Raw genomic sequence first — 27295 nt, forward strand, 5'->3', positions numbered from 1 at the left:
TGACATGTTCCACATCATTACGAAGTGTCGTATTCATGATCTACAGAACAAGTATTAATCTAATCTAATCTAATCTAATCAAGATTGTAAAAAACAGGTGCAGTTGCAGAGATGACTTGTTTCATATCTTTTCATTCTATTTGCAAATTATCCACATATCATTGAATTCAGCATCATCCATTACAGGGGAATGCTGGCCACATTGCCTGGGTGAGTGGGGGGGGGGGGGGGGGGGGGGGGGCTGAGGGCAACATATTATTTACAAAATGACCATACTATGCTGCCTGTATGGTTGTTTTGTAAATAATATGTTGCACTCAGCCACACGCACACGCAATATGGTGGCCGCACCCTCCTAAATCTTGTTTTTGTTGTGTAACAGTTTGCTCCATCTGTTCTGTGACAGAAATATCAGTATCCTTCTCTTGCAGATTCCGTTCCAAAACCTCTGCAGCAGCACTGGCTACTGGTACTTGTTTCTTTGGTGACATTTTTACGCTTGAAAACACAACCATAACCAGTTTCCATAACTAACTTCCTCTTCACAGAATCATGATATGTCAAATAATGCAAAAGTTTATCCTACAGTAACAATTCCAAACTATGTGCAGTTGGCATTATTGCAACATATTGGGAATGTGTACATCCTATAAAGTAACTATCACCATTTGTGCTCAAATTAGTCATTTCATTATCTAGTATTGCAGTAACTGTCATTCTGCATGAGAAGCTAAGTCTGAAGCTAGGTATTTCAATTAACAAGTTGGTATCTGGAGTTGTATCATTGGTGCTAAGGTTTTACTTGCATGTAATTCTGCCATTAGTTCCATGTCTACGGATTCTATATTACTCACGTCCTCAAAACCTGGCTCCATAAGTGTTGAACATTCTGTAAGAAGTAGTTGTCTTTTGTGTCTCATTACCTAAGTCCATGTGTTCTCTTGTTGTCTCATTTCAAATATCTTCATCAATTCCTCTTGGTTCTCCTTAACCATTGATTTTACTTCAAAAGGAATTTTCTTTTGGCTTTCTTTCACATTAGGTACCTCAACCAGCAACTCAGTGTCTGGTGTCACTTTCAGCTGTTTATAATGAGAATTTGGAGGAGAAATAGGAGGGTTTCACTTTTTATTTCTCACTGCAATAATAATAATAATAATAATGCAAAAGTTTATCCTACAGCAACAATTCCAAACTATGTGCAGTTGTCATTATTGCAACATTTATGTTTCTGCAAATGTTGGTTGCCGTGTCATAATGTGATGCTGCAAACTACGCTGCTCCCTTGTTTCATCAGGATGATCATCTCGAACCACTGCAATCCAAGATACTGTAGATCCTGCTTCACACACAGTATTATCAATGATTTATTACTTTCTCTGCATATGGACACATCAATCTGTTCTCATTTATTATTGTGGCAGTTGCACTTGCTATTCTTCACTGAAGGGCAGTTGATATTTCATGGTAAGCCAAGTGTAAACTCTGATGAAGTCTTTTCAGTTTATTTTTAGGTTAATTTTGTGGCTGTCAGGCTCGAGTATAGGAGCTTTGTTACCAAATAAACCTGAACATATGCTTAATATGAACACATGTATTGTATATTTTTCAAATATTAAAGCTATTCAGTTGAAAAATGTTACTTTGCAATAATAACAATACTAGTCAAATTACTTTTTGTTTAATGTATGTTTATCACGTAACACACTCCCCTAAGAATGCCTAAACTCATCCAGTCTTGTATTTAGCAGTTAAGCTCATTTCACATTCATACTGAAGTAACTGTTGCTACATTGTGTTTCCACATTCATTCAACAGATAGTCACTAACTACTGGAAGCATTTTCATTCACAGTGTACTATCAGTATGTTTCTCCAAAAAAATACTGATTCATAAATACAGCATGTGTCAACCATGAAATAACTTAATAATTAAACACTTTCTCTTACGAGTTGATGTAACACTTCAAATCATTAATTATACTTTCTAGCAAATTCTTTTTATTGATTTATCTACTATATGGCACTGTGCAACCACTCTGCACTGAAGCCCAACAACAACTTCGGCACACACCAAGACAGAAAAGAACCAGTAGTGCTGGGGCATTGTTGGGCAAAACAGCTAGACAGTGCTCTTTCAGAGAAAAGGTGCACTTTGAAAGCTCCAGAAGCCAGCGATAAGTAAGGAGTATGAATGGTACAGCATCAGGGTATTCTGTGTACTATGTACTAAACTATGAATTGCAGTTCATTTTATTTCTGACTTGCAAGAGAGCTGTGAGCAGGAAATGGTATAACACTGCTCTTGTTTGTCATATATGCACAATATATTGACATCACAAATAAGGCTATGTGTACATCGTGGCAGATACTGTTACAAGTATGGTGATAAAACTATGGTCTCCTGAATGGTGTGACCGTAGGATTGATCCTGTGTAATACATTGATTTGCAGTTGTACCACATAACAGTGATACAAGTTTGCAACTAGTCATAGAAATGGAAAAAAAATCTGTAGCAGCCATTATGGTTATAATTATGTTGTTATTGCAATATCTATCAGATTTAAAATACTGAACTTGAAATACATGACAGTGTTTTAACAAAATTAAATGAAATGTTGATGCAGTTATTATTATTTTTGACAGAATTACATATCTTGATTGCAATCATTACTGGTTTTGGTGTTTGTGCCCAAGCAGTGTATGAGATGTCTATAATGTTTCTCCATTTTTTCCAAATAAAATATTTATGACAATGAAAAAAAGACACTATGAAAATTATAAAATACTATTGCATTCACTGACCTATATACTGTATTTTTTTAAATAGAGAAACATAAATATGGTTGTCTTCCTGCACTCATGACAACAATGGCACAGGAGGAGTTAGATGACCTGCCAGATTATGTAAAAGAATGCTCTGTTATATATATACCAGAAATTGGATATTTGTTAGCTATACCAGTTTGGAAAGAAGAAATTAATGATGATGAAATCAAGATCCCGGGCCTTGAATTTATGGTAAGTGTTTTGTATGAAGTGTGTGTGGAGTACTTACACAGCTTATTTGCAAAAATAAATAAAAAAAGAATATTTTGAATTGTGATATTTTTGCAGCATATGTGCAGTTTTTACATGCTGCATGCATTCATTTAACATGTCATATACAGGGCATATGGAAACATGTGAGTAACTTCAGGGATTTATTCTTGACATCAAAACATTACAGAAAGTTCGTATAAACATGTGTTCAAAAATCCTTCTTTATAGAGGTACAAAAATTATACATTTTACAAAATACATGTATGTTTACAAAAATTGCTCAAAGTGACCATCTCCTGCTTCCATGCACCCAATGAGCCTGTGTTGTGGAAAATTTCTGATGTTTCAGTAGTTGGTAAAATCCGTTCTGGGTACACTCCCTCGGAACATATAAGGGGGATTGATTTTGACAATAAATTAACATCTTTTCTAATAGAAGAATGTTAATATTTATTCAATGAATTCTATGACACTGCTTTTGATATGAACCAGTAGCATATCGGCTGTAACTTGGTCTTGTACTTTCAAGACAATTTGTCAAATGCCAATGCACAAGACAAGCTGAGAAAGATAATACTTTTATATATCTGAGTGGAAGATTTGGTTCAGTTCCAGAGGAGGAGTCACTGACTATAGAGGAACAGATGTGTGCTAGTAAAGTCAGGTGTCATCTGAAAATATGTTTGCCCGACAAACCAGGTAAATTGTTTATAAATTTCAGAATGAAATTTTCACTCTGCAGTGGAGTGTGCACTGATTTGAAACTTCCTGGTGGATTAGAAGTGTGTGCTGGACCAAGACTCAAACTCAGGACCTTTGCCTCTCGCGGGAAAGTGCTCTACCATCTGAGCCACCCAAACAACTCACAACCCGTCCTCACAGCTTCACTTCTGCCAGGAAGGTAGGAGACGTACTGGAGGAAGTGAAGCTGTGAGGACAGGTCATGAGTTATGCTTGCATAGCTCAGATGGTAGAGCACTTGCTCGTGAAAGGCAAAGGTCCTAAGTTCATGTCTAGAACCAGCACACAGTTTTAATCCGCCAGGCAGTTTCACATGTTTGTGGCGTATCCGGGTATGCCTCCAGTATGGAAATGTATACAAGACATCAACATGAATGGGAAAGAATGGTGCATCTCTTGATCTTGGAGCCAGCAGCAATTTGGTTGTTAGATTATGCTGGAATGTACCAGAGAAATGTAAATCACAAAGTTAACTTTCATAATTACTGCACTTCAATACCACTGTTACACATTTGGAGTAAGCTTTACTTTGATAATTGCTTCATATCAATATCACTGGTACACTATTTGGAGGGAGTTGTTTCACTATCATGTAGAGTAATTTTAATGTCATCAGATTTATTTCAAATCAACATGTGCTTGCAGATCAGAAATATGAAATTTAAATTCATAGCTAAATATCTCACAAAACACAAAATGTTTGAGTTATAAAATATATTTATTCAAAGATTTCTTGTTTGACGTGTTCTTGTGCAAATGTTTGTTGAAGAATAAGTTATGTCTGAAAGCAGGATTAAATAATGAATTTCATACATTTAAATGAGTGTTATAATTTTTGCAATATTTTTCCCTGTTGTTGAACCTTTCCTACCAAATATATTTTTGGAGCTAAAAATTAAAGTTCATGCTGTGTATGATAAAAAGAACATCAAGTTTATTGTAGGTGCAACAAATCTAAATATCATACTCCAATTACAAATGGTTGAGGTTTAATTAAAAAAGTTTATTGTTTAAACTACACACAAAATTCATAGATTGGTGATAAATTCTGCTATATAATTGAATGAATTGAAAGTAGCTTGAACATATTAATATTCTAGTTGGAAATAAACTAGTTGGAAAAACACATGTTGTGTACAACTAAGTCTTCAATGCTAAATTTGATCTAATGCAAAGATATTCAAGACTCGTTGCAGTTACCTCTAAGCCTCCACTGATTGAATTTCTAAGTCCTAAACTATGCAGCTAAACTACCGGCCAAACTGACATAAGTCTTGCCTATCCAACAGAACAGACACCATATATACATCTAGTTTGGTAATTTCTGTGAGCCCTGCAGTCTTCTATTTCTTCATCAATACACTGAGTGGAAGGAGCCTATACTTGTTCAGTATTTGTCTGTATTGGCTTAATATTTACTTGAAGCAACAATATCATTTGTGATACTGGTATGAAATTGGTAATGCATTATTCACTATTACACCTACTGCTTGACGAAATTCTATGTCACTTGTTCCCAAGTAGTGAACTATCTCTTCAGCAATGTCACAATAGTTAGAAACAGGCCACCTCTCCTCACTTATGACTATTATCTGGATATACATCATTTTTGTTTCTTGGATGTCATTGTACATTTTCCTACTTTATACCATTGTAAACATTAAATTACGTCGTTGTGTGTATGGATCTCAGAGGCCCTCTAATGGTGCTCCAGAATCACTCTCATTCTTGTATCAGACAGAGTCAAATACAAGACATAAGTCTTACATCATACCTGGCCTACTCGCTGCCCCCAGCTTCAGGAGCAGTAGATATCACACTGAAGGTACATCATTGGCAAAGATTAGGTTGGATGTGGCAGTGGTCCTTGCTCTCAGTTCCAAGATCAACCTTCTGACAGTGGAGCTCAAATGAAGTGGGTTGTAACTACATTACCCAGTTTTTACCAAAAAGTAATAAGAAGTCGTGAGAAAGCCACCGTGAGGTATTGCATTAGTACCCGCAGGCTGTTAGCCATAAGTTTGGTGGCATCTGGACCAGAATAACATACACACAAAGGGATTGCGAGGCAAGGCTAGCTGCACTCAGCAGAAAGCTGCACTGCACAGTGTCATTGTCATAGCAGGTAGGTCAGTGTCACCACATGAGTGGAAGTCTCTTTTTATGGGCAATGTGACTTGGGGCCAAGATTTAGTGAAACAGATGTACTTGGAGTGATATCAAATGGGTGATTTTTGAGGCAGAAGCATTTGCTTGTTGCTGGAGTGCAGCAGCACCATGGTGCCTGGTTTCATGCTAGACAGCAAGACTACTGGGCACTGCCAGCAACAGCTTTGGGTTAGAGACTAGGCTGCGTAAGCTTGGTGTCACAGCCCTGCAAACTTGCTGTCCATACCTGCTGCCACTGAGGTCCTAGTGGGACAAGTGCGTCACACCAGCCACCATCTGAACCCTACCAGAGGGCAGCAAGGTGAACCCCACACACAGCTGATTCCATGTGCTACTGCGGAAGACACATGCAGGACAGTCGCCACGAAGACTCCACATCGCCGAAGGAAGTGGAACGCTGCTGACAACATGGCCTGTCTCTCAAGGGGCCACCAGCCTGCCGTCAGCCTTCCATCAGCATTGAAGGGCACCTACTCACCATCCAGGGTGGAAGCTCCCGTCCATAGATGTTGGATTTTTTTGTTATTTTTTGAGCCAAAAAACAAGTAACTGTGAGGCAGTAGCAAAATTAGAGACACAGCATGTCACCAGAGATGAGGCTATAAAGTCATTAGTCTAGCTCAGCTAAGGCCAGATAGAGTGGTTGCAGATAATAAACCGGCAGAGAAAGAAGAGGAGATTGAATTGTTGAAGTCACAGACTCTAGGAGTGGTTCTTGCTAACCTTGTTCCTCTTTTTCCTGGTCGGTCATTTGAGGATGTGTTAGCATTTATAGAGGATCTCAAGTCATTGTGTGACATAGGGAGTGATTGGATAAACAATTATTGCAGATGCCAGAGTTGCATTTAATGGGAGAGGTGAAGTTGTTCATACAGTACACAGAAGCGGTACGCAATGCAGAAACATGAGATCAGCTGAGACAAGGTTGGAGCAGAGATATAGGAAACAAATGAGCAACTGGGTATTTTTTCCAGAAGGCATAATTAGGAAATAGAGGACCACACAGATAGAACTGGGAGGTTGAATGTTCACACTTATGAATTGTAACAGAGTGTGGAGGTGAACAAAGTGGTGCTGTAGGAGGTCTAGCAATAAGCATTTGATGATTTTCTGAGAGATTTAGTACCAGCAATGTCAAGGAGGGTGCGCCTAATGATCTCCACGTAGAGGTGAACATTAGAGCATGAGGAAGTTTATAAGTCAGCAGGGGTAAGGGATCAAGAACATGAGTTTGCTTCAGATGTAAAGTGTTTTAATTGTAGGCATCCAGGGCAAAGTCAGTACTACCAGTCATGGAGTGATGGGGAAGCATGCCTACCAATGCTTTAATGAGAATAGTAGTAGGGGTAGTGTACGTCATCGACAGTGGTGTAGCAGTGGTGACAGAGGCGGTCTTGGGGAGGAGGGACAGGAAGTGTCTGTTAAAGAGGGTACCCTAGAGTCACCGACAGATGTTCCCTGTGAAAATAAAATAAAAACACAAGCACATCAAAGACTGTACAGAATACCACAATCACTGAAACCATTTTTTAAGGATTTTATAACAATTGGCTGATGCGATAATGAAAGAAGATTTGAATAGTAAGACTATGACAGAAGCCTGCACAATTCCAAACATCACGGAAACTGTAGATAACGTGGGGCAACACTAGTACTTTTCGACAATAGACTTGAAGTGTGGATACCGTCGATTAAGAGTTGTTGCAGGGGATAGACCAAAAATGTCATTTTCAGTGTCTTGGGGACACTATCAGTACAGAAGAATGGCTTTTGGGTTTAAAAGTACACCAGCGACTTTCTAGCTGTTATTGAATAATGTACTGAAAGTGTTAAACTTGTGTCAGTGTCTAGTGTATGCAAGAGCCTAGGCAACATTTGGTTACAAGCAGCTCATTTGACACCAAATACAGAAAAATGTCACTTGGCAGTGGAAGAAGTTAACCAGTCAGGCTGTATCATTAGTAGGGATGGTGTGAGCACTGATCATAGTAAATTAATACAAGCAGTGTAAGAGTTTCTGGTACCAGAAACAATCGAGGAGCTACAATTATTTGTGGGTCTGGAAAATTGTTATGAGAAATTTGTGATGGGATTTGTGGATTTAGCTTGACTGCTTAGTCAGATGTTGACAGAGGGGATTAAGTTTGTGTGGCCAGAGGAATGCCAAGGAGCATTTGTCGAATTGAAAAATGTGTTAACGTTGAATCCAGTGTTAGTGTTACCAGACTTTCAGGAGGAGTTCACAGTATCGTGTGATGCATCAAATCATGCTCTTGTGTTGTTTTAAGTTAGGCAGTCAGTTGTCAAGAATATCCTATTGTTTTTTTATCAACACAGTTGAATAGAGCACAAAGTAATTACAATGGAGAGAGAGATGCTTAGCTTGGTAAACGTAGTAAAATACTTCTGGTGTTACCTATATGATAGAAAGTTTGAGGTAGTGATGGACCATGCTGCTGGTAGTGACAGACCATGCTGCTTTCAAGTGGTTACTAGGTTTGGAAGGGTTTGAAAGACCTGTCCAGTAGGGTGGGTGCTGTTGCAGAGGTCACCAGAGGTGACAAAGCAGGCTAGCATTCTTCATTACAATAAGAGAAAGAGAAACCAACCGATGATCCGTAATACTGGGCGCAGAAGTGAGAAAGGTATTTTGCCACAAAAATCTTTCACAACTTAATCATTGAAGCGAAGAATCTAATGGGTAACAAAATTAAGTTCAGACACAAACTGAAACCATTATATTTGCGTGACAACTCCTTCTCTATAGAATGTTTTAAAAATGTGAAAGTTCATAATATGTTTATGTAGGTGTGCATAGTAAATGCTGGGAAAAGCTTAAAAGTTCACAACTAACAAAATAGCTAGCTAATTCACCTTTGGTAATACATTGAAAATTATAGGTGTGTCACTCATAAAATGTTAATGTCTGCATACTTCTTAGGATATAATAAATGCCAAGACACAAAGCACAAAGTAATTACAATGGAGAGAGAGATGCTTAGCTTGGTAAACGTAGTAAAATACTTCTGGTGTTCCCTATATGATAGAAAGTTTGAGGTAGTGATGGACCATGCTGCTGGTAGTGACAGACCATGCTGCTTTCAAGTGGTTACTAGGTTTGGAAGGGTTTGAAAGACCTGTCCAGTAGGGTGGGTGCTGTTGAAATACTATAAATGCAACTGATATTTTGAAACACAAAAATACTTTTTTCAATTATGAGTCTTTAAAAACAAGAACTATTATTACCTTACTTTGTTCCTGAGTCTACATTGTAGTAATACCGTTATCACTGCTATCTGAGTCTGTGTCCGAATCATCTGACTCCAGATTTATGATTATGGTTTCAAGGCTTCTATCCACCTTCACCTCCCTATCAAAGTCATCTTTCTGAAGCTTTTCAGCATGCTGCACACAATCTGCCCATGCTGAAGGGGAAATGTTTTCTATTGCTTCATGCACAAGAGATTCAATGTCTGCTTTTCTGTCACATAACCTTTAACCTATGCCCAAATTAATTTGATCAGGTTATACCGGCAGTAGTACGGTGGCAGATTGCGGAGCCAGGTACGGCAAGAACTGTTTAGTGAACCACTTCTTGAAAGTGACAGCATTCATTTCCGAATGATAGTCACTGCTATTTTTCTTACATCTAAAAACAAATTTACTCTCAGGAACAAAACTGGAAGAAGAGCCAGCATGGAGAATAATTATTTGAGTACCTTTTCCTGTGGGAACGTTAAAATCGCCACTACCATCACTCATTTTCCAGCAGCTTTTCCTGGAATGATTTTGATTCACCCATGTTTCATCCAGGTGCTACACTGTTGAACTACCTTCTCTTATTTCTTACATCTTTCTCAGGAATGTGGATTGTACTGCAGCTATGTCACTTCATTCCATTAAAAATTTTCTCCCATCGTTACTTATAACATATTTGAAACCAGCGGCTTTCAGAATCCTTGCATTGATGAAGCATTTCCTTTGAAGCCAGCTTTGTCATTCACAATTTTAACAAGTTTTTATGAAGTCGGATATTTACCATTCATATACATTTCAAAGGCTGAGCAGCTTAAAACATCCTTGTCGAAACCATCCATTTCTATAACAGGTTTCTTGTGATTTCGATGCTTTCGAGGGAATACAAAATCAACTTCTGCTGATGTCCCTACAGCTGTGACACTTTCATTTATAATTTGCTGTACAGTTCTCTTGCATACATCACACACATCTTCAGTTCGTTCTTGTGTCTTCAAAATGTCAACGATGGGAGCCCCACTTCCAGATTCGCATTTGAGGAAGTTGTAAACTCAGTAAATAATCCCCCTCACCTGTTTGTGAAGCACTTCATGTTTATTACTGTCACCCGACATATTTATTTGGAAATTTCTCTAACACATTTAAAGAGAGACGTTCATAGCTGTAAGGCAGCAAGGAAATTACACCGATAATTGAATGAATAGTTCACTCACTCTGTGAATTGAATTACACTGTTGCGAAGTATGGCAACAGTGCAGCTTGGAGGAGAAAAATTCTCGTAAATCACAGCTAGTCACTTTATAGAAAGTTATGCACAGAACGGCTAAATATTGGGCTGCCTTCCTATGTGAAGTGCACTTCAGCTCTTGGATGGGTAACCATCTGGTCTGCCAAGCACTGTTGGTAAGCGGGATGCACTGAGCCCTCAAGAGGCAAACTGAGGAACTACTTGGTTGAGAAGCAGCAGCTTCGGTCTCATAAACTGACATGGCCGGGAGAGTGGTGTGCTGACCACATGCCCCTCCACATCCGCATCCAGTGATGTCTGTAGCATGAGGATGGCACGACAGCTGGTCGGCACTGTTGGTCCTTCCTGGTTCCTGGCCTGCCCCCCCCCCCCCCCTTTTTTTACAAGTTAGGGCAGTGGATGGTCTTATTGAGTCCATACACTCTGAAAATGAAGAAATTACTAACAGAGCCCATAACAAACGATGGAGACCACTTTACGAGTAAATGTGAAGCTGCAATTGCCAACCAGGTCAAAAATTGTGCTTGTTGACGATTTACACCATTCAAAGATGCACCAGAAGCGATTCCACATGAGGTGAGAATGAAATTGAGGAAAGATACGGCAAAGAAGAAATATGGAGGTGACCAACAGGAGGAGGAGGTCCAGATACCTCATATTCAGCATGCATTGATGCCAAAGAAATAATTTATGTGTATTGTGTTGTTGTGAATTTAGGTTTCAGATAAGGTTGTGTGTTTTATTAGGGTAGGAGAAATCTGTAGTGCATTGAGATGTGCTGGTGGAGACTGCAGGCTTCTGAGGGGGGTCTAGTAACCAAAATCCGACACACTCGGGAGATGCAGTAAAAATGGCCCGTGGCATCAACAGTGAGTCGCCAGAACTCACAGAAAGACAAAGACAGCTGTGGACAACAAGAACAACAACAACAACCATGAATGGATACGGCAGTATATAAGTCCGAAGAGTAAACCAGATAGAGAGCCTAGATATAGTGTGCGTACCATAAACAACATAAGATTGCAGTCGGAACACGACTGACTTCTGAGCCCCTGCACCACTGGCTTTATAAGGCCCCTGTGAGTGCCAATAGGCTGGTGTTGCCTGCTCACAGCAGTGGCAGCCTTCAGCAGTGCTCTTATGTTACAGGGGCGGCCACTAGTGGCTGTCATCTATGTCCATGCCTTCTGGTGGACTGTTCAAATTGTTGGACTGGGGTGCCAGAGGGAGGAAAAGTGATGATGGTCCCTGTCCTAAGGTCCCCATTTAATGAATGAATGGATGATCAAAATGATCAAGAAGTGGGAGGTATGTTTATTATGCAGTGAAGGGAAAGAGGGGAAGGAGGAGGAGGAACCCATAAAGGAGAGGAGCAAGCTTGTGGATAGTTCCCTGTTCTTGCAGGATGTCTGAGTACCACTAATGTAGTTGAACCTGTTATTAATGTAGTTGAACCTGTTATTAATGTAGTTGAATCTGTTGGTCCTGGGAAGATTGAATCAGTTGTGTACCATGTCAAAATGCAAATTCCAGGGAATTTAGGCAAGGCATAGAATAATTGATGTTGAAAGTTAAGGGGACTGATATAGAAGTACTCTCTCTGATATCCACTGGAGCTTTGGAGTCTGAGGTAGCAGGAATGTGAATGGGCTGTACCAAAGAGTTTAAGTGTAGAATTAGCAATGAAGGGGTTTAATTGCTGTAATACTTGCCCTAGTGGGTAGCTATTACAGGAATTAAACCCCTTCATTGCTAATCATACACTTAAACTCTTTGGTACAGCCCATCCACATTCCTGCTATAATGGGTGTTGTGTTAAGGCTGTGAGCCAGGACCAGATGTACAGGGTGTGCATATGCCAGTGGTTTCTGCATTTTGCAGAGTAGAACTGCAGTCAGTGTTGTTGTTTTAGGTACTACAGGGAATGGAAAAAGAAGTTACTGATAGTGGTGTTGCAGATGTTGAAGCAGAAGGTGTGATCTTACAGGACTTACATTTCATTTATCAATCACCATGACAGGAGTTACTGTGGTGAATATAACACAGCCACAACTGTATATTGGCCAGACAAACCTCTCGATGTGTTGTCCACACAAAATCGTACCTCCTTAACAATGCCTGGGAACCCAGCTCGAATCATTCATTGAGTCAGATCATAGCTACACAGGAGGGGCAAATGACAGCATAACAATTGTTGCAGCATATAAGATAATATTGGAATGGCAGACAGCAAGTAACCATGACCTGAGTATCCAAATTCCTAGCGCCACAGTGACTCTGGTTTTGGTAGGATTAGCCTTTACATATTTGAGATAATGAGCCATTCAGAGACGATTCAAGTCCATGGACTGGATTCCCAAAGTGAGGGATGGAAAATAGGTCGTTAGGAGCAGGATTAATATGGTAACTGTGTTGTAAGTAGGAGTAAGAAGTTTAGTGTTAATTGCATTTGTTTATTGAGTAAGGGGGGGAAATAATTGTAACAGGAAACCTGGTCAAAGTAAGACCCAGGAGGCCAGATATTCTCCATGGAGGAGGGTCGTGTGATGCCATACCAAGATTTTATCAAAAGGTAATAAGAAGTACTGAGAAAGCTGCCATGAAGTATTGTATTACCAGTTGCATGCTGATAGCCTCAAGGTTGGTGGCATGTGTGTCAGAATAACATACACATAAGAGGATTGCGAGCTGAGCCTAGTTGCACCACATAGGGGTAATGGTGAGTCGACATCACCACACCAGTGCAAGTTTCTTGTGGGCGACATGACTAGGGGCTAGGATTTAGTGAAACAAATGCACCTTGGAGTGCTATAGATATGGCTGAATTTTGAGGGAGAAGCATTTGCTCGTCACTGAACTCCAGCAGCACCACCACTATGCCATGGCCATGCTGGGCAGTTAGTCAACTGGCAGCAGCCATAGGTTTGAGGGTGGGTCATGCCTACTGCCACCAGCACTAAGTTCCTCATGGGATTTGGTACCACAGCCTCACCAATCTGCTGTCCATGCCTGCTGCTGCCAGCACTGAGTTCCAGGTATGACAGTGCCTCCGCATAAGCCTCTGTTCGATTCCTACTAGAGGACAGTGAGTCAAAACCTGCATGCAACTGGCTGCAGATGCTATCATGGAAGGTGCATATGGGTCCAAGGACCCGCTAGGGCTGTAAGCCACCAGTACTTGCAACATATGGTTGACTTCTGTCAGGGGCATCTGAAAGGTGATTTTAAAGGAAACTGGGACACCACTCATGTCACACCCGTGGCCTTCAAGGGACTGCCAATCTATCACGCGCCTTCCATCAGCATCACAGAGTGCTTACTTAGTATCCTGGTCAGAAGCTGGCACCCACATCAAGCACGGGCCAGGGACAACAGAGTGAGGCGTATTTGCCTCACTGAGATGTGACACATCATGTATTAGAATTCAGTAAAGGCATTCTTTTACTGTCAACAGTGTTTCCACTGGGGTTCCGGCCTGTCACCACCAGCCACCCGCTGAGTGCACTAGAGTTTTCAGAGTGATGTCAAAGTGATGATCACTGCCAGCATTCCTTTAGGTGTTCTGTCCACGATATTAGCTAAATGCTGTCGAGGAAACCAAGGCACAATGCTGTTCAGCCAAGCCAGGAAGACCAACACACACCATGGGTTCCATTCTGCTGTTTGCAACAAGTACTAAGATAGGAAGAATCCTAAACAGACAAGAAATTAGCCCTGTCTTTTGGCTAGCCAAGAAAATAAAAGAAATTGTCATAATTGAAACTTCAGCTACATTTGTACTGAATTATTTATTACTGAAGTCCTACACAACGCGGTTTTGGGGTATCAGGGTATCAGCCCAATCCTGTAAGTTACAAATGAAACATCTGCTATTAATGGCTCTTCAGAGAGATTATGGAATTGTGACCACACTAAAATCACCTTTCAGATGCTCCTAATGGAAGTCAGCCATATTATGCAAGTACCGGTGGTGAGAGCCTAGAATCTAAATAAGCCCAAACAGAGCCAGATTACAGACCATATGAAACGCCATGAGCCATGTAGTAAGGCTAAAACAGAGCTGTAAGTAGCTGCATGTGTGGGAGGCCAATTGGTGCCAAGTTTTGCACAGCACTATCACTGATAGGCAGCATGCATATTGATGTAATTTAACAAAGGAAAATGCTGTTCAAGTATCTGTAACTAACCAACTAATCATCTGAAAAACAATGTGACTGCAAAATCTGCCACTTGCCAGTTACTCATAAAAAGTAGTAGATAATGTGGAACGGGGACTGGTTAATGTGACTACAAGAACTCTAAAGTAAACATAGTGTGAGAAGTGCTCCAAAACAAAGATAAAGGTTCAAAGTGACAAAAATAGTAATGAGGAGCTGGAGGTAACGGTACCTGTATGAGGTATGAGTGCCCATATATACACTCCTGGAAATTGAAATAAGAACACCGTGAATTCATTGTCCCAGGAAGGGGAAACTTTATTGACACATTCCTGGGGTCAGATGCATCACATGATCACACTGACAGAACCACAGGCACATAGACACAATCAACAGAGCATGCACAATGTCGGCACTAGTACAGTGTATATCCACCTTTCGCAGCAATGCAGGCTGCTATTCTCCCATGGAGATGATCGTAGAGATGCTGGATGTAGTCCTGTGGAACGGCTTGCCATGCCATTTCCACCTGGCGCCTCAGTTGGACCAGCGTTCGTGCTGGACGTGCAGACCGCGTGAGATGACGCTTCATCCAGTCCCAAACATGCTCCATGGGGGACAGATCCGGAGATCTTGCTGGCCAGGGTAGTTGACTTACACCTTCTAGAGCACGTTGGGTGGCACGGGATACATGCGGACATGCATTGTCCTGTTGGAACAGCAAGTTCCCTTGCCGGTCTAGGAATGGTAGAACGATGGGTTCGATGACGGTTTGGATGTACCGTGCACTATTCAGTGTCCCCTCGACGATCACCAGAGGTGTACGGTCAGTGTAGGAGATCGCTCCCCACACCATGATGCCAGGTGTTGGCCCTGTGTGCCTCGGTCGTATGCAGTCCTGATTGTGGCGCTCACCTGCACGGCGCCAAACACGCATACGACCATCATTGGCACCAAGGCAGAAGTGACTCTCATCGCTGAAGACGACACGTCTCCATTCATCCCTCCATTCACGCCTGTCGCGACACCACTGGAGGCGGGCTGCACGATGTTGGGGCGTGAGCGGAAGACGGCCTAACGGTGTGCGGGACCGTAGCCCAGCTTCATGGGGACGGTTGCGAATGGTCCTCGCCGATACCCCAGGAGCAACAGTGTCCCTAATTTGCTGGGAAGTGGCGGTGCGGTCCCCTACGGCACTGCGTAGGATCCTACGGTCTTGGCGTGCGGTCCGGTCCCAGGTCAACGGGCACGTGCACCTTCCGCCGACCACTGGCGACAACATCGATGTACTGTGGAGACCTCACGCCCCACGCGTTGAGCAATTCGGCGGTATGTCCACCCGGCCTCCCGCATGCCCGCTATACGCCCTCGCTCAAAGTCCGTCAACTGCACATACGGTTCACGTCCACGCTGTCGCGGCATGCTACCAGTGTTAAAGACTGCGATGGAGCTCCGTATGCCACGGCAAACTGGCTGAGACTGACGGCGGCGGTGCACAAATGCTGCGCAGCTAGCGCCATTCGACGGCCAACACCGCGGTTCCTGGTGTGTCCGCTGTGCCGTGCGTGTGATCATTGCTTGTACAGCCCTCTCGCAGTGTCCGGAGCAAGTATGGTGGGTCTGACACACCGGTGTCAATGTGTTCTTTTTTCCATTTCCAGGAGTGTATGTAGTCTATGTCCATACAAATGTTTATTAGAGTATTGTGTAAAGATTTGAAGTAAACTTTTCAAGATTTTTGTTAACAACATTAAACAGTGACTTGCCATTATACAGTGGTATAGATCTACATCTACATTTATACTCTACAAGCCACCCAACAGTGTGTGACGGAGGGCACTTTACGTGCCACTGTCATTACCTCCCTTTCCTGTTCCAGTCGCGTATGGTTCACAGGAAGAATGACTGCCGGAAAGCCTCCATGCACACTCAAATCTCTCTAATTTTACATTCGTGATCTCCTTGGGAGGTATAAGTAGGGGGAAGCAATATATTCGAAACACACCCTCTTGAAACCTGGACAGCAAGCTACACCGCGATGCAGAGCGCCTCTCTTGCAGGGTCTGCCACTATATAGATCAAATACTGTAGTGATTTTAAGTATTTGTCAATGATAAGAAACGAAAATGAAGGTTTGTGCTGGAATTTAGGCAACCTTGTTAGTTAGTTAATTTCATATTCATTTAATTGTTAAATTGTATTGATGTGGAAGAAGTCATTTTACATTCACATCAACCAATTAATTTGTAAGTATGGCTAAATGCTGAACATTTATATTTTTTGTTTTTATTATTATTGTTATTAAATATAAAGATGTGATTTAGTAATTCCTACCCACCACCTTTAATAGAAATTTCTTCTAGTGAATAGAAGAATTTTTTTCTAGTGAATAGAAGAATTTTTAAGGAGAAACATGTTCTTTTGTTTTCAAATTTTACTGTGCTCTCTGTCAGACACTTTTATGTCACTGGGTAACCTGGGAAAAATTTTAGTTGTAGCATTGTGCACCGCTTTTTGTGCTAAAGACAACCTTAATGTGGAGCAGAGTAATGAATGTCCTTTTCCTTCTGTATTTTGTGTATCATTCTTCCTATATACATGTTAAACAAACTCAGTACTGTGGGAATCCAGAATGTTCTCTTTTTGAGGCCACATGTACACAAGAATGATACGTTAAATGCCATTAGCCTCAGGGGAGTCTATGTTTTGGATGGACTAAGTGGAGTGACGTCTGCTAGGCACATAATCTATTATATTTTTCCTATTTAGATTTCGCGTAACAGTCTCTTACTCTTTTACTGTATTCTTTAAAACTATATTTTCTTTACCTATCCAATACATGACAAGAAGAATTCACATTCTGTCTCTTAGACATTCAGTGTAACCACATATTGTGTAATGAAATTTAGGATTACTATGGTTAAGGGTCTGTGTGTGTTTCAAGCATAAATTAATTAAAATACAATGGGTGTACAAGCTGTGCAGCATGACAGAAGATTAAATTCCTATCTACATTCATCACAATATGCAGAAGAGGAAGCATGGAAAAATAGTATGTTAACTATATGGGGTATGATCACTCTCTCATAGGTAATTTTAGCTTCATTAAGCACAAATACAAAGTTAAATGCATTTTGAGATTTCGTGTTTTGCTGAAATTTTCAATGATGATACAATAGTGGCGATTCCTTGTGTGATTTATTATAACCACATGGGCTTAAATATGTAGATTAACAAACTATGAGCAACAAATAAGCTACGAGACTATGGCACAAATCAGATTGGCTGTTAGCAACATCACATTGAACAGGACAGAGAATGGGAAGGTAATACAGAGATTGATGTGTTATCATCCAGCCTAGACCCAGATACAATCTAAATAGGGATATTTGGAGCTACTGCAGCTTATTAATGGGAAATAAAAAGCCATATTTGGAGCTACTGCAGCGTATTAACGGAAAATAAGAAACTGTGTACAAAGGAGTACTCTCAAGATACAGTAGATGAGTGAGCTCAGCAATCCGATAAGCAGTCTATAGCCGTGAGATGTGACTCATTCAAAATATATCAAGAAAGGGGGAGAATTGGAAATATATAATGTTAAAAAGAATAATTTACCCATATATATATATATACAAATCTGCATAGTTACTAGGTTGGGTGGATCCGAGGAAGGATGACACAAATTGAAGTAATTGAATATCTACAGGGATACTATCCATGTAAATAGTCAATGATGGTTTGGCAAGCCTGTGTCAGTGAAATATGGTGTCTTTTGTGGTTTCTACAAAGGTGGAAGCTTGGGGAATAAGTAGTAGTAGTAGTAGTAGTAGTAGTAGCTTTTTTCATCCATGGATCTCTTTTTTACAAGGATATAGGACATGTCAATGTATTTACAAATTTAGATCAATTTAAAATAAGCTAATTCGTGTACACATATATTTACAGACTTCTAGTAAGAGAAGATCATTAGATTTACTCCTGGTATACAATACTTTTTTTGCAAATAACTTATTAAATAAAATAATTCCACATAGTTCTCTCATATCTCATCTCACTATCAGTCACTGCACACACTATACACACATTGTTTCATAAAACACACACACACACACACACACACACACACACACACACACACACTGGTGATCTCTGGGCTGTTTTCTGTACTGCAACGTCCCATTTGCTATCCTGAAAAACTGTGTTAGCATCCCTCCATAATGAGTGAAATGTTGAGCTCAAAAAGAAGAAGAGGCGTTAGTATTGTGCTGTACATAGCTTGGGGGTAAGTAGTTCTAGAAAGGAAAAAAGAAGGAAAAAACAAAGTGAGGGTGTTATGTGGAATGGTGGATATTTTATAACCATTATTATTATTATTATTTATTTGTATAACATATTTTATCAAACCCCTACTCTGTTTTAGCTAAGTAATCCTTCAATGTATAAAATGTATTGCATAACAGGTAGTTTTTAGCTGCCTTTTTAAATAAGTCTATTTTTTTGCAATTTTTTAAATCTCATTTGGTAATTTATTGTACAGTTTTATTCCTTGGTAGAAAATGCTGTTTTGAGTTTTATGTTTATTTTTTCTTGGTAAATGTACGTTGAGTCTATCTCTTGTTGCATGATCATGGACAGAGCTGTTTGTGCAGTAAATACCAATGTTATTTTTGATGTGTACAACTGACTGGTAAATGTATTCATGTGGAGCAGTTAAAATCCCCAGTGTTCTGAACAGATCTTTACAATGAGCTCGACTAGTATTTTTGGTTATTATTCGTATGGCTCTTTTCTGGAGTTTGAAAATTGTGTTCGTATTTTGTGCATGTGTTCCCCAAAAAAGAATGCCATGGCTAAGAATTGAATGTACATATGGATAATATGTAACTAAAAGACACTGCATATTACACACTGATGATAGGATTCTAAGGGCACAACATGCTGATGACATCCGGTTTTCACTTACCTTTGTGTGTTCACACCACTTCAACTGAGAGTCAGTATTCATTTATAGAAATTTTGCATTTGTTACACAGTCTATAGAGGTGCCATCTACATTTAATTTAACATTATCATTTTTCCTCTTCAAACTGAAATTTGTGGCATTAGTTTTCTTTATGTTCAGTGTCACTTTATTACTTATTGACCAATCATAAACATCCTTGAGAGTTTCATTTGCTTTCTTGGCAAGGAGTTCTCTTGTTTTCTCAGTGACTATAATATTGCTGTCATCAGCGAAGAGGATTTTTTCACCATGAGTAACACTACTGGGAAAGTCATTGATGTATATCAAGAAAAGTATTGGTACTAATATGATATGTTGCAGAATCCCTATATTAATGCTTTTTGGTTCTGATAAGTGTTTTACTAAATGTTTAGATCTATTTGAAGTATGTGTTATCTCTATTCTGTGCATCCTATCTGTTAGGTATGATCGAAACCAGTCATTAACTACCCCTCTTATTCCCAATGCTTGTTATTTATTTAATAGAATCGTGTGGTCAACTGTATAAGCTGCCTTAGAAAGATTCAAAAATATGCCTGTGACACTCTCGTCTTTATCAAGAGCATCAAGTACAACTTTTGTGAATTCTGCTATGGCTGACTCGGTATTTTTGTGAATTCTACTATGGCTGACTCCGTATTTTTGCTACTTTGGAAATAAAACTGTGATTCGCTTAAAAGATTTATTCAGGAATTAATTAATCTGTCTTTCATAATTGCTTCTATTATTTCTGAGAATGCTGACAGCAGGGAAATGGACCGGTAATTTTCTGTGTCTTCTGCATTACCTTTCTTAAGCAAATGCACAACTCTTGCCTGTTTTAACTGCTCTGGAAATGTCCCTGATGTGAAGGATTCATTTATTATATTTGTTAAGGGGCCTTATATAATCCCCATACATCGTTCCAGTACATGCATTGGTACTTCATCTTAGCCTACTGACTTTTTAATTTTTATCTTTTGAATTGTTTTACTGACTTCATTCTCTGTGGTTGGAAGTAACGCCATTGTATTTAGTGCAACATTATTTACAGGTGTTATATTTGTTTCAAGGAATTTTTGCTGTAACTTCTCTGAAATACTTGAAAAATGCTTGTTTACGTAATTTGCTAAGTTCTGTGGATCATTTATTACTTTATCCCCCTCCCTTAGCAGTATGTTATTCTGTATTTGTTTGCCTCTCCACGTTTCCTTTTTTATAACATCGCAGACTGCTTTGCTTTTATTCTCTGCATTATTTATTATTTTGTCATTAAATGACTTTTTTTGCAGCAATCAGCAGCTTCCTATAGATCTTTTTGTACCTATGATAGAAATTTAAGAATTCTGGATCACTGCAAATCTTTTTCATGGAACTGAGGTGTTTAAGTGTTTGGGAGGACTTCTTAATACCTGCTGTTATCCATCTGTTTTTGTGAGATGTCGATACAAACATGCATACTTTTGGAAATGCCTTTTCAAAGTTAAATTTAAACAATTTGGAGAATTCAGAGAATTTCATATCCACGTTGGTATGCAGTGTGGCAAAAGTTGCTAGTTCTTCAAAGTGTGTTACTTATTTGGCTTGATGACAGGGTCATAATGAAATAAGGGATTACATTTCCATTTTTCTTTACTGTAGTGTATCCCAGAGAGGGTCTGGATAAAAGTGAGCTTAACAACAAGAAATAACCCAATTTTTAAAATGCCTCGTGGAGGCATAGCTACAAATACGGATTCACTTGGTTTTGTAGAGTTTTGTATGCTTTTTGCACAAGAAGTAAATGTTTGTCTGTTGATTGTTTATACCAGGGGAATTTATACCCTTTTTTATAATATTTTAAGCTACATAGTTTGGTTTATACGAGTTTTCTAGGGGTAGCACCCAGACTGGTAACTTAGTTTTGAAGTAAAACAATATGAGGTTACTCTAAATAAAGAAGCAATTGAATTACCAGTCCTTCTTGGTGGCTATTCTTTAACTGGTATGCAATAACTGTAATGTAAAAACTAGTTTATGCTCAGAACCTTGTCTTGACCACACCTTACATTATAAATTTAAAGTTATGTGAAAAGTATGTTTATTTTAGCCAAAAAACACTTCTGTCACTTCAAGCAAAGTTGAAGTTATATAGTCGTATATAACAGGTTTAGGTGAAGACAAGTTAATTGTTGGACGTTTTTACTGGCCAGTTTTCTGCTGTGACAGTTCTAGAGTCATTCAAAGAGAGTCTACAGTCAGTAGTGTGTAAATACACAGATCATGTAATACCAGTTGGAGGCAACTTTAACCTACCAAGTATAGACTGGGGCATGTGTGGCTTCATTACACGGAGTGCAGTCAGTCAGTTTTTCGGAGTACTTTAGAACACTTAATTCTGCAGGGTTTCCTGGCCATTATCACTGAAGTTAAAGTCTCCTGGGTTGTTAGGCCCTGTCCTATTTCTTCAGACTGTCAACATTTCAACCCCTCTGCTATAGATTGAGCACTGTCAGTGACCAATGTCACCTTTTCTTATGGGAGTTTTTCCACGCCAATAACCTCCTTCTTCTGCATTATCACAGGAAAACTTGTCTTACTATCCGGTGACAATGGCTTATCAATGGTAGCCCAAGATTTTTACCCAATAATCTCACTTTTCCAATACAAGTCCAGGAAAACTCCCCTTTTTAATAGAAGATGACACTGATCTCTGATGGTGTTGAATGTAGTGGATACCACAAGACCCTGAAGAAAATCTCAGCAGAGGGTTGAAGCATCAATTATTTGAAGAAATGTGACATGGCCTAACAACCAGAAGATTTTAACTTCACTATAGAACACATTTTCCAAAACCTGTCCCAAGCAGCTAGTTCAGCAGCCCACAGGACATGGAAATAGGCATACAGGACGTACGTTATCAGTGGCATCAGTTTAGAGATGGGGATTAGTGATCATGATGTCATCATATCAAATATGGTTACAAAAGCTAATAAACCAGTCAGAAAGGCTAGGAGAGTGTTTCTGCTAAAAAGAGCAGATAAGCAGTTGTCAGCATCTCACTTAGATAATTAATTTCAGTCATTTAGTTCCAGTACAATGGACATACATGTGGCTAGTAAGTGGATTAAGGATGGAAAGACCCACCCTGGTTTAGCAGTGAAATTCGGAAAATGCTGAGTAGTCAAAGGCTGTTGTACTCAGTTCAAAAGAAAATACACAAATGACGACACACAAACGTCAGTAGGGATTCATGTGTCTGTGAAAAGATCTCTGTGTGAAGCATACAACAACTACCACAGTCATACCAAAAGATCTGGCTGAGAACCCAAGAAACATGTGGAACGATGTAAATTTGCTAAGCAGGTCTAAGCTTTCCATCTAATCACTCTTTGAACAGTCTGGTGTGGCTGTTGAAGATGGCAAAACAAAAGCCGAAGCATTAAATTCTGTGTTTAAGAATTCATTCACACAGGAGAATGGTACAAACATACCATTGTTTGACCATCACACAGAGTACTGCATGGACAATTCAGTAATAAGCATCCCTGGTGTAGACAAACAACTGGTTTTACAAAGAGTACTCAATGGTGTTAGCTCCGTACTTAGCTTGCATTTATTGTGAATCTTTTGCCCAGCACAAATTTCCAGGTGACTGGTAAAAAGAGTAGGTGACTGCTGTATATAAGAAGGTTAAAAGAATGGACAGGCAAAATTACATTGGTTTGCTTGTTCAAATGTAATAAATTTCCTAGAGATGGGAAACCTCATATCCATGAATCAGCTTGATTTTAGGAAGCATCACTCGTGTGAAACTCGGCTTGCTATTTCCTCACTTGATATACTGGGAAGTATGGCTGAAGGGCAACAGGCAAAATCCATATTTCTAGATTTCCGAAAAACATTTGACATTGTACGTCAGTGCAAATTGTTAGTGACAGTACAAGCTTAAGGAATAAGTTCCCAGATTTTTTTTTCTACATACATAAATGATCTAGCGTATAGGGTGGGAAACAATCTGTGGTTATTTGCTGATGATACTGTGGGGAGAGGGAAAGTGTCAGAGATGAGTGATTGTTGGATGATACAAGATGACTTGGACAAAATTTCTGATTGGTGTGATAACGGCAGCTGGCTGTTAATGTAGGAAAATGTAAGTTAATACAATGAATATGAAAAACCAAACCCATAATTTGTAGATAAAGCATTCATAATGTCCTGCTCAACACATTCGTGTCTTTTGAATATCTGGGCATAATGTTACAAAGCAATATCAAATGGGTCATGCATGTGTGATTTGTGGTAGGGAATGTAAATGGTTGACTTCAATTTATTGGAAGAATTTTGAGAAATCGTGGTTCACCTTTAAAGGAAACTCCATACAGAACGCTAGTGCAACCTGTTCTTGAGTACAGCTTGAGTGTTTGGGATCCACATGAAGTCCTCTTAAAGAAAGACATTGCAGCAATCCAGAAGCAAGCTGCAAGATTTATTACCAGCTTGAACAACACATGGTGTTATGGAGATGCTTCAGAAACTCAAATGGGAACCCCTGGAGGGAAGGGGGCATTCCTGTCAAGGAACATTATTGAAAAAATGTAGAGAACTGTTATTTAAAGCAGAGTAGAAAACGATCCTACTGCTGCCAACATACATTTCGCTTAAGGACCACGAAAATAAAATGGAAGAAACTGGCGTTCAGACGGAAGCTTATAGGCACTCGTTTTGCCCTTGCTCTGTTCGTGAGTGAAACAGGAAAGGACACATTTAGTTGTGATACAAGGTACTCTCCACCATGCACCATACAGCAGCTTGAGGAATACATATGTAGATGTAGAGGTAATAAGTTGATGTGTTTGTTTTATATGAAGGCATGCTAAAAAGTAATGCCTCTGAATTTCTTGTGTGAAAACTTGTAAAAGCTTTTAAATAAAACAATTTTTTTAACATTCTACATCCTTATTCTTCCTGCACATACTTATTTCTCAACATTGTTATCCTGGCAATGAATACATTTCTCGCAATGAGAGACCAGTCTGTTGATGCTGTCACTGTAGAATGTCTGACGTCATTGACAGAATCACAACCTCACCTCAGCTTGCACTGCTTCATCAGTTTAAAAGTGAAGTTTTCGATGGTATTCTTTAAGTTTTGGAAACAGCTGAAAATCGCATGATGCCATATGGGGACTGTATAGAGGATGATTGATGACAATGACCAATCATCATGCCTGCTCCAAAATGAGAAATATCCTCTCCACTCCTTCAAAAATTCGTATTTTGCCTCCCACCAAACCTCTGCAATATCTGTGTCTGCCTCTTCTACCCCTGCTCACTACCCCTTGCCTCATGACTAGCATCCTGGCAATAGACTTGTTGCATACATCCTACCACTACAACCTACTTCACTTCTGTCACTGGCATCTCGTACCCCACTGCTGAAGTGTGGCCTAGAAACAGCTAGACCACCCAGTTGCTGAACATACCATACAACATGATATGCATCACTTTAATGACTGCTTTGTAGCCTGTGCCATCTGGGTTCTTCCCACCAACGGCAGATTTTCTGGATTGCACAAGTGTGAATTGCCCCTACAACAATCCTTCATGCCTGTCACCACCCTGACCTCAATCTTCGCTAGTGTCTATCTTTTTTTGCCCATCCCATTCACTGCAGAACCACATGCACCTCCTATCCCACCAATGCAACTATATAGTCCTTTCATCTTCTTTACTTGTTTCCTACCCCACATCAGTTACATGCTTCTCACACACAAGTGATTACAGTCGGGCCTTAGCACCTAGAGACAATGGCCTTGTGTCTGAGTTGTTCTTGTGTGAGTTTTCTACTTCTGAAGAAGGACTTTATCCACAAACTGAAACACTTGCAGCATTCTTTTTTGTTGTGCCTGTCTGTAGTTCAGTGCTTCATCTGTTGGTGAGTAATAATTTGTTGAATGTTGTTATGCCATTGTGCACTCAAAATAATACCCACTATGCCGAATTTATTGATGTCTTTTGTCATACGTTACATACATGTTATCGTAAGACTCCCAGCCACTGTGTAAGTTGACACGGGATTAAGTTCTTTATTTTATAAATCAGTTAAAGATTGGGTACTGCGAATACATTGTCTGCTTTAGAACAAGTCGTATAAGTCATAATACCCATGGTTTTCATATTTGGTCAGAGATGTCAAAATGAGGTTGTCAGTCTATTGTGAGGAGCATTTTTTTCCATATTAATACTTGAAACTGTTGTGTTATTCATTCTGTTTTGTTTTGTACTTTTTTAACAGCATTTGATAGCTTGTAAACTGGTCTACATATTTCCAACCCACAACTACCATAAAGAAGCAAATGAAAACGTGTTTCAGCAATGATTTAAGGACAGTTGCACAACCACTGCCTCCATTTTACAGAACTTGATGAAGTGTCTGTAGGTGCTTCGGAACACAGGAGAGTTGCAACCGGCTAAAATGAAATAAATAAAACATTGAAAAAGAACAAAAATTATGGTCTCTTATGACTCAGAATGAACCATAGTGGCCTGTTAATGTTGTGTGTGAACAGTCCAAAAATGCTGTTCTAAAACTCTTAAGAGCATTACCATTGTCACTACCATTTTAATTGTATAGAATTCAGGAGGCCTCAAATTGAAGTATGTTAGGCAAAGTCCAATAAAACTATAAATTGGCAGAAGTAAAATGGTTGATAACAGGCACTGTAAACAAAACTTCCTCACCAGAGTGACATATTGTTGTGAACCATACAAGGAAATAATATTGAAATGGGAAGAATGAATGTATAGTGGCAAATACATTGAGTAACTCATTATTTTGTTAAATTCTGACAGCTATTCTAGTGACCACACAGACAGTAGTGCAAATGTTTCTCTACATGTATCCTTTTGGTGGTGCAACATGTTGGACCCAATACTGAGTTGCGTTCTCAGCTTGCAGTTTTCTTTTGGTTGATTAGCAAATTTTTTACTTCACGGTATTTGCTGATTGAGGATGGTGTTGTTCATGCATAATCGTGTAGTTACAATACTGATGTACAGACTGCAGTGTCTACAATTTTTGTTCCTACTGCCACCACACCACCACAAATAGCGCCCATCCCACTGCGAACAAAGACAGTAATGACAAAATCACACATTTTATTAGATTTGCAGTGTGCATTACACTATTGTTTTCATGAGCGAATGACTTGCTGTGTATCATCCTGCAACACAGCCCCACCCCCCACCCCCGTCTTCCACTGCCATCTGTCAGTCACAAAGTTATCTTATTCAAACTATAATTAGCTGTCAAATGCAGCATACCACTGATGATTGTTTGTCATTAAATCAGAAGTGATTTATAATATAAACACCAATGTGTTTATTTGTATACAGGGTGTATCATAATTAATGGCATAAACACATTGAGCTGAAAGTACATGATACTAGAAGCAAAAAAGACTGAATAAACATGGGGTCAAAAGTTGTGAGCAGTTGTTCATTAGAAGAGTTGTGTTTCCATGTAGCAAAGATGAGCACGTGCTCCTAGGTCTTAAGGTATGCATTCTAGAGCACATGTTCACTGGACGTTTTTTTCTTGTTTTGGTCCATACTACTACTTCCGAAAATGTGGAAAGCAAAGAGCGTGCAATAAAAGAGATTTGCTTCACATTATCGAAGATGAAAAATAGCTTGTAGCTCTTAAGGTATGCATTTT

The 27295-nt window shown here is 39.6% G+C and overlaps 1 protein-coding gene across 1 annotated transcript in view; it reads left to right on the plus strand.

The window, feature by feature from the left end:
* The window catches only part of LOC126273290 (mutS protein homolog 5-like), a 260615-nt gene that overhangs the window by 60756 nt on the left and 172564 nt on the right, over positions 1-27295 (plus strand). Inside the window, exon 11 of the mRNA XM_049976835.1 lies at positions 2831-3021. Within this exon, the coding sequence (XP_049832792.1) occupies positions 2831-3021 (191 nt within the window). The remainder of the gene's footprint in view (positions 1-2830; positions 3022-27295) is intronic.

The sequence above is a fragment of the Schistocerca gregaria genome, chromosome 5, assembly GCF_023897955.1.
Source record: "Schistocerca gregaria isolate iqSchGreg1 chromosome 5, iqSchGreg1.2, whole genome shotgun sequence".
Classification (NCBI taxonomy): domain Eukaryota; kingdom Metazoa; phylum Arthropoda; class Insecta; order Orthoptera; family Acrididae; genus Schistocerca; species Schistocerca gregaria.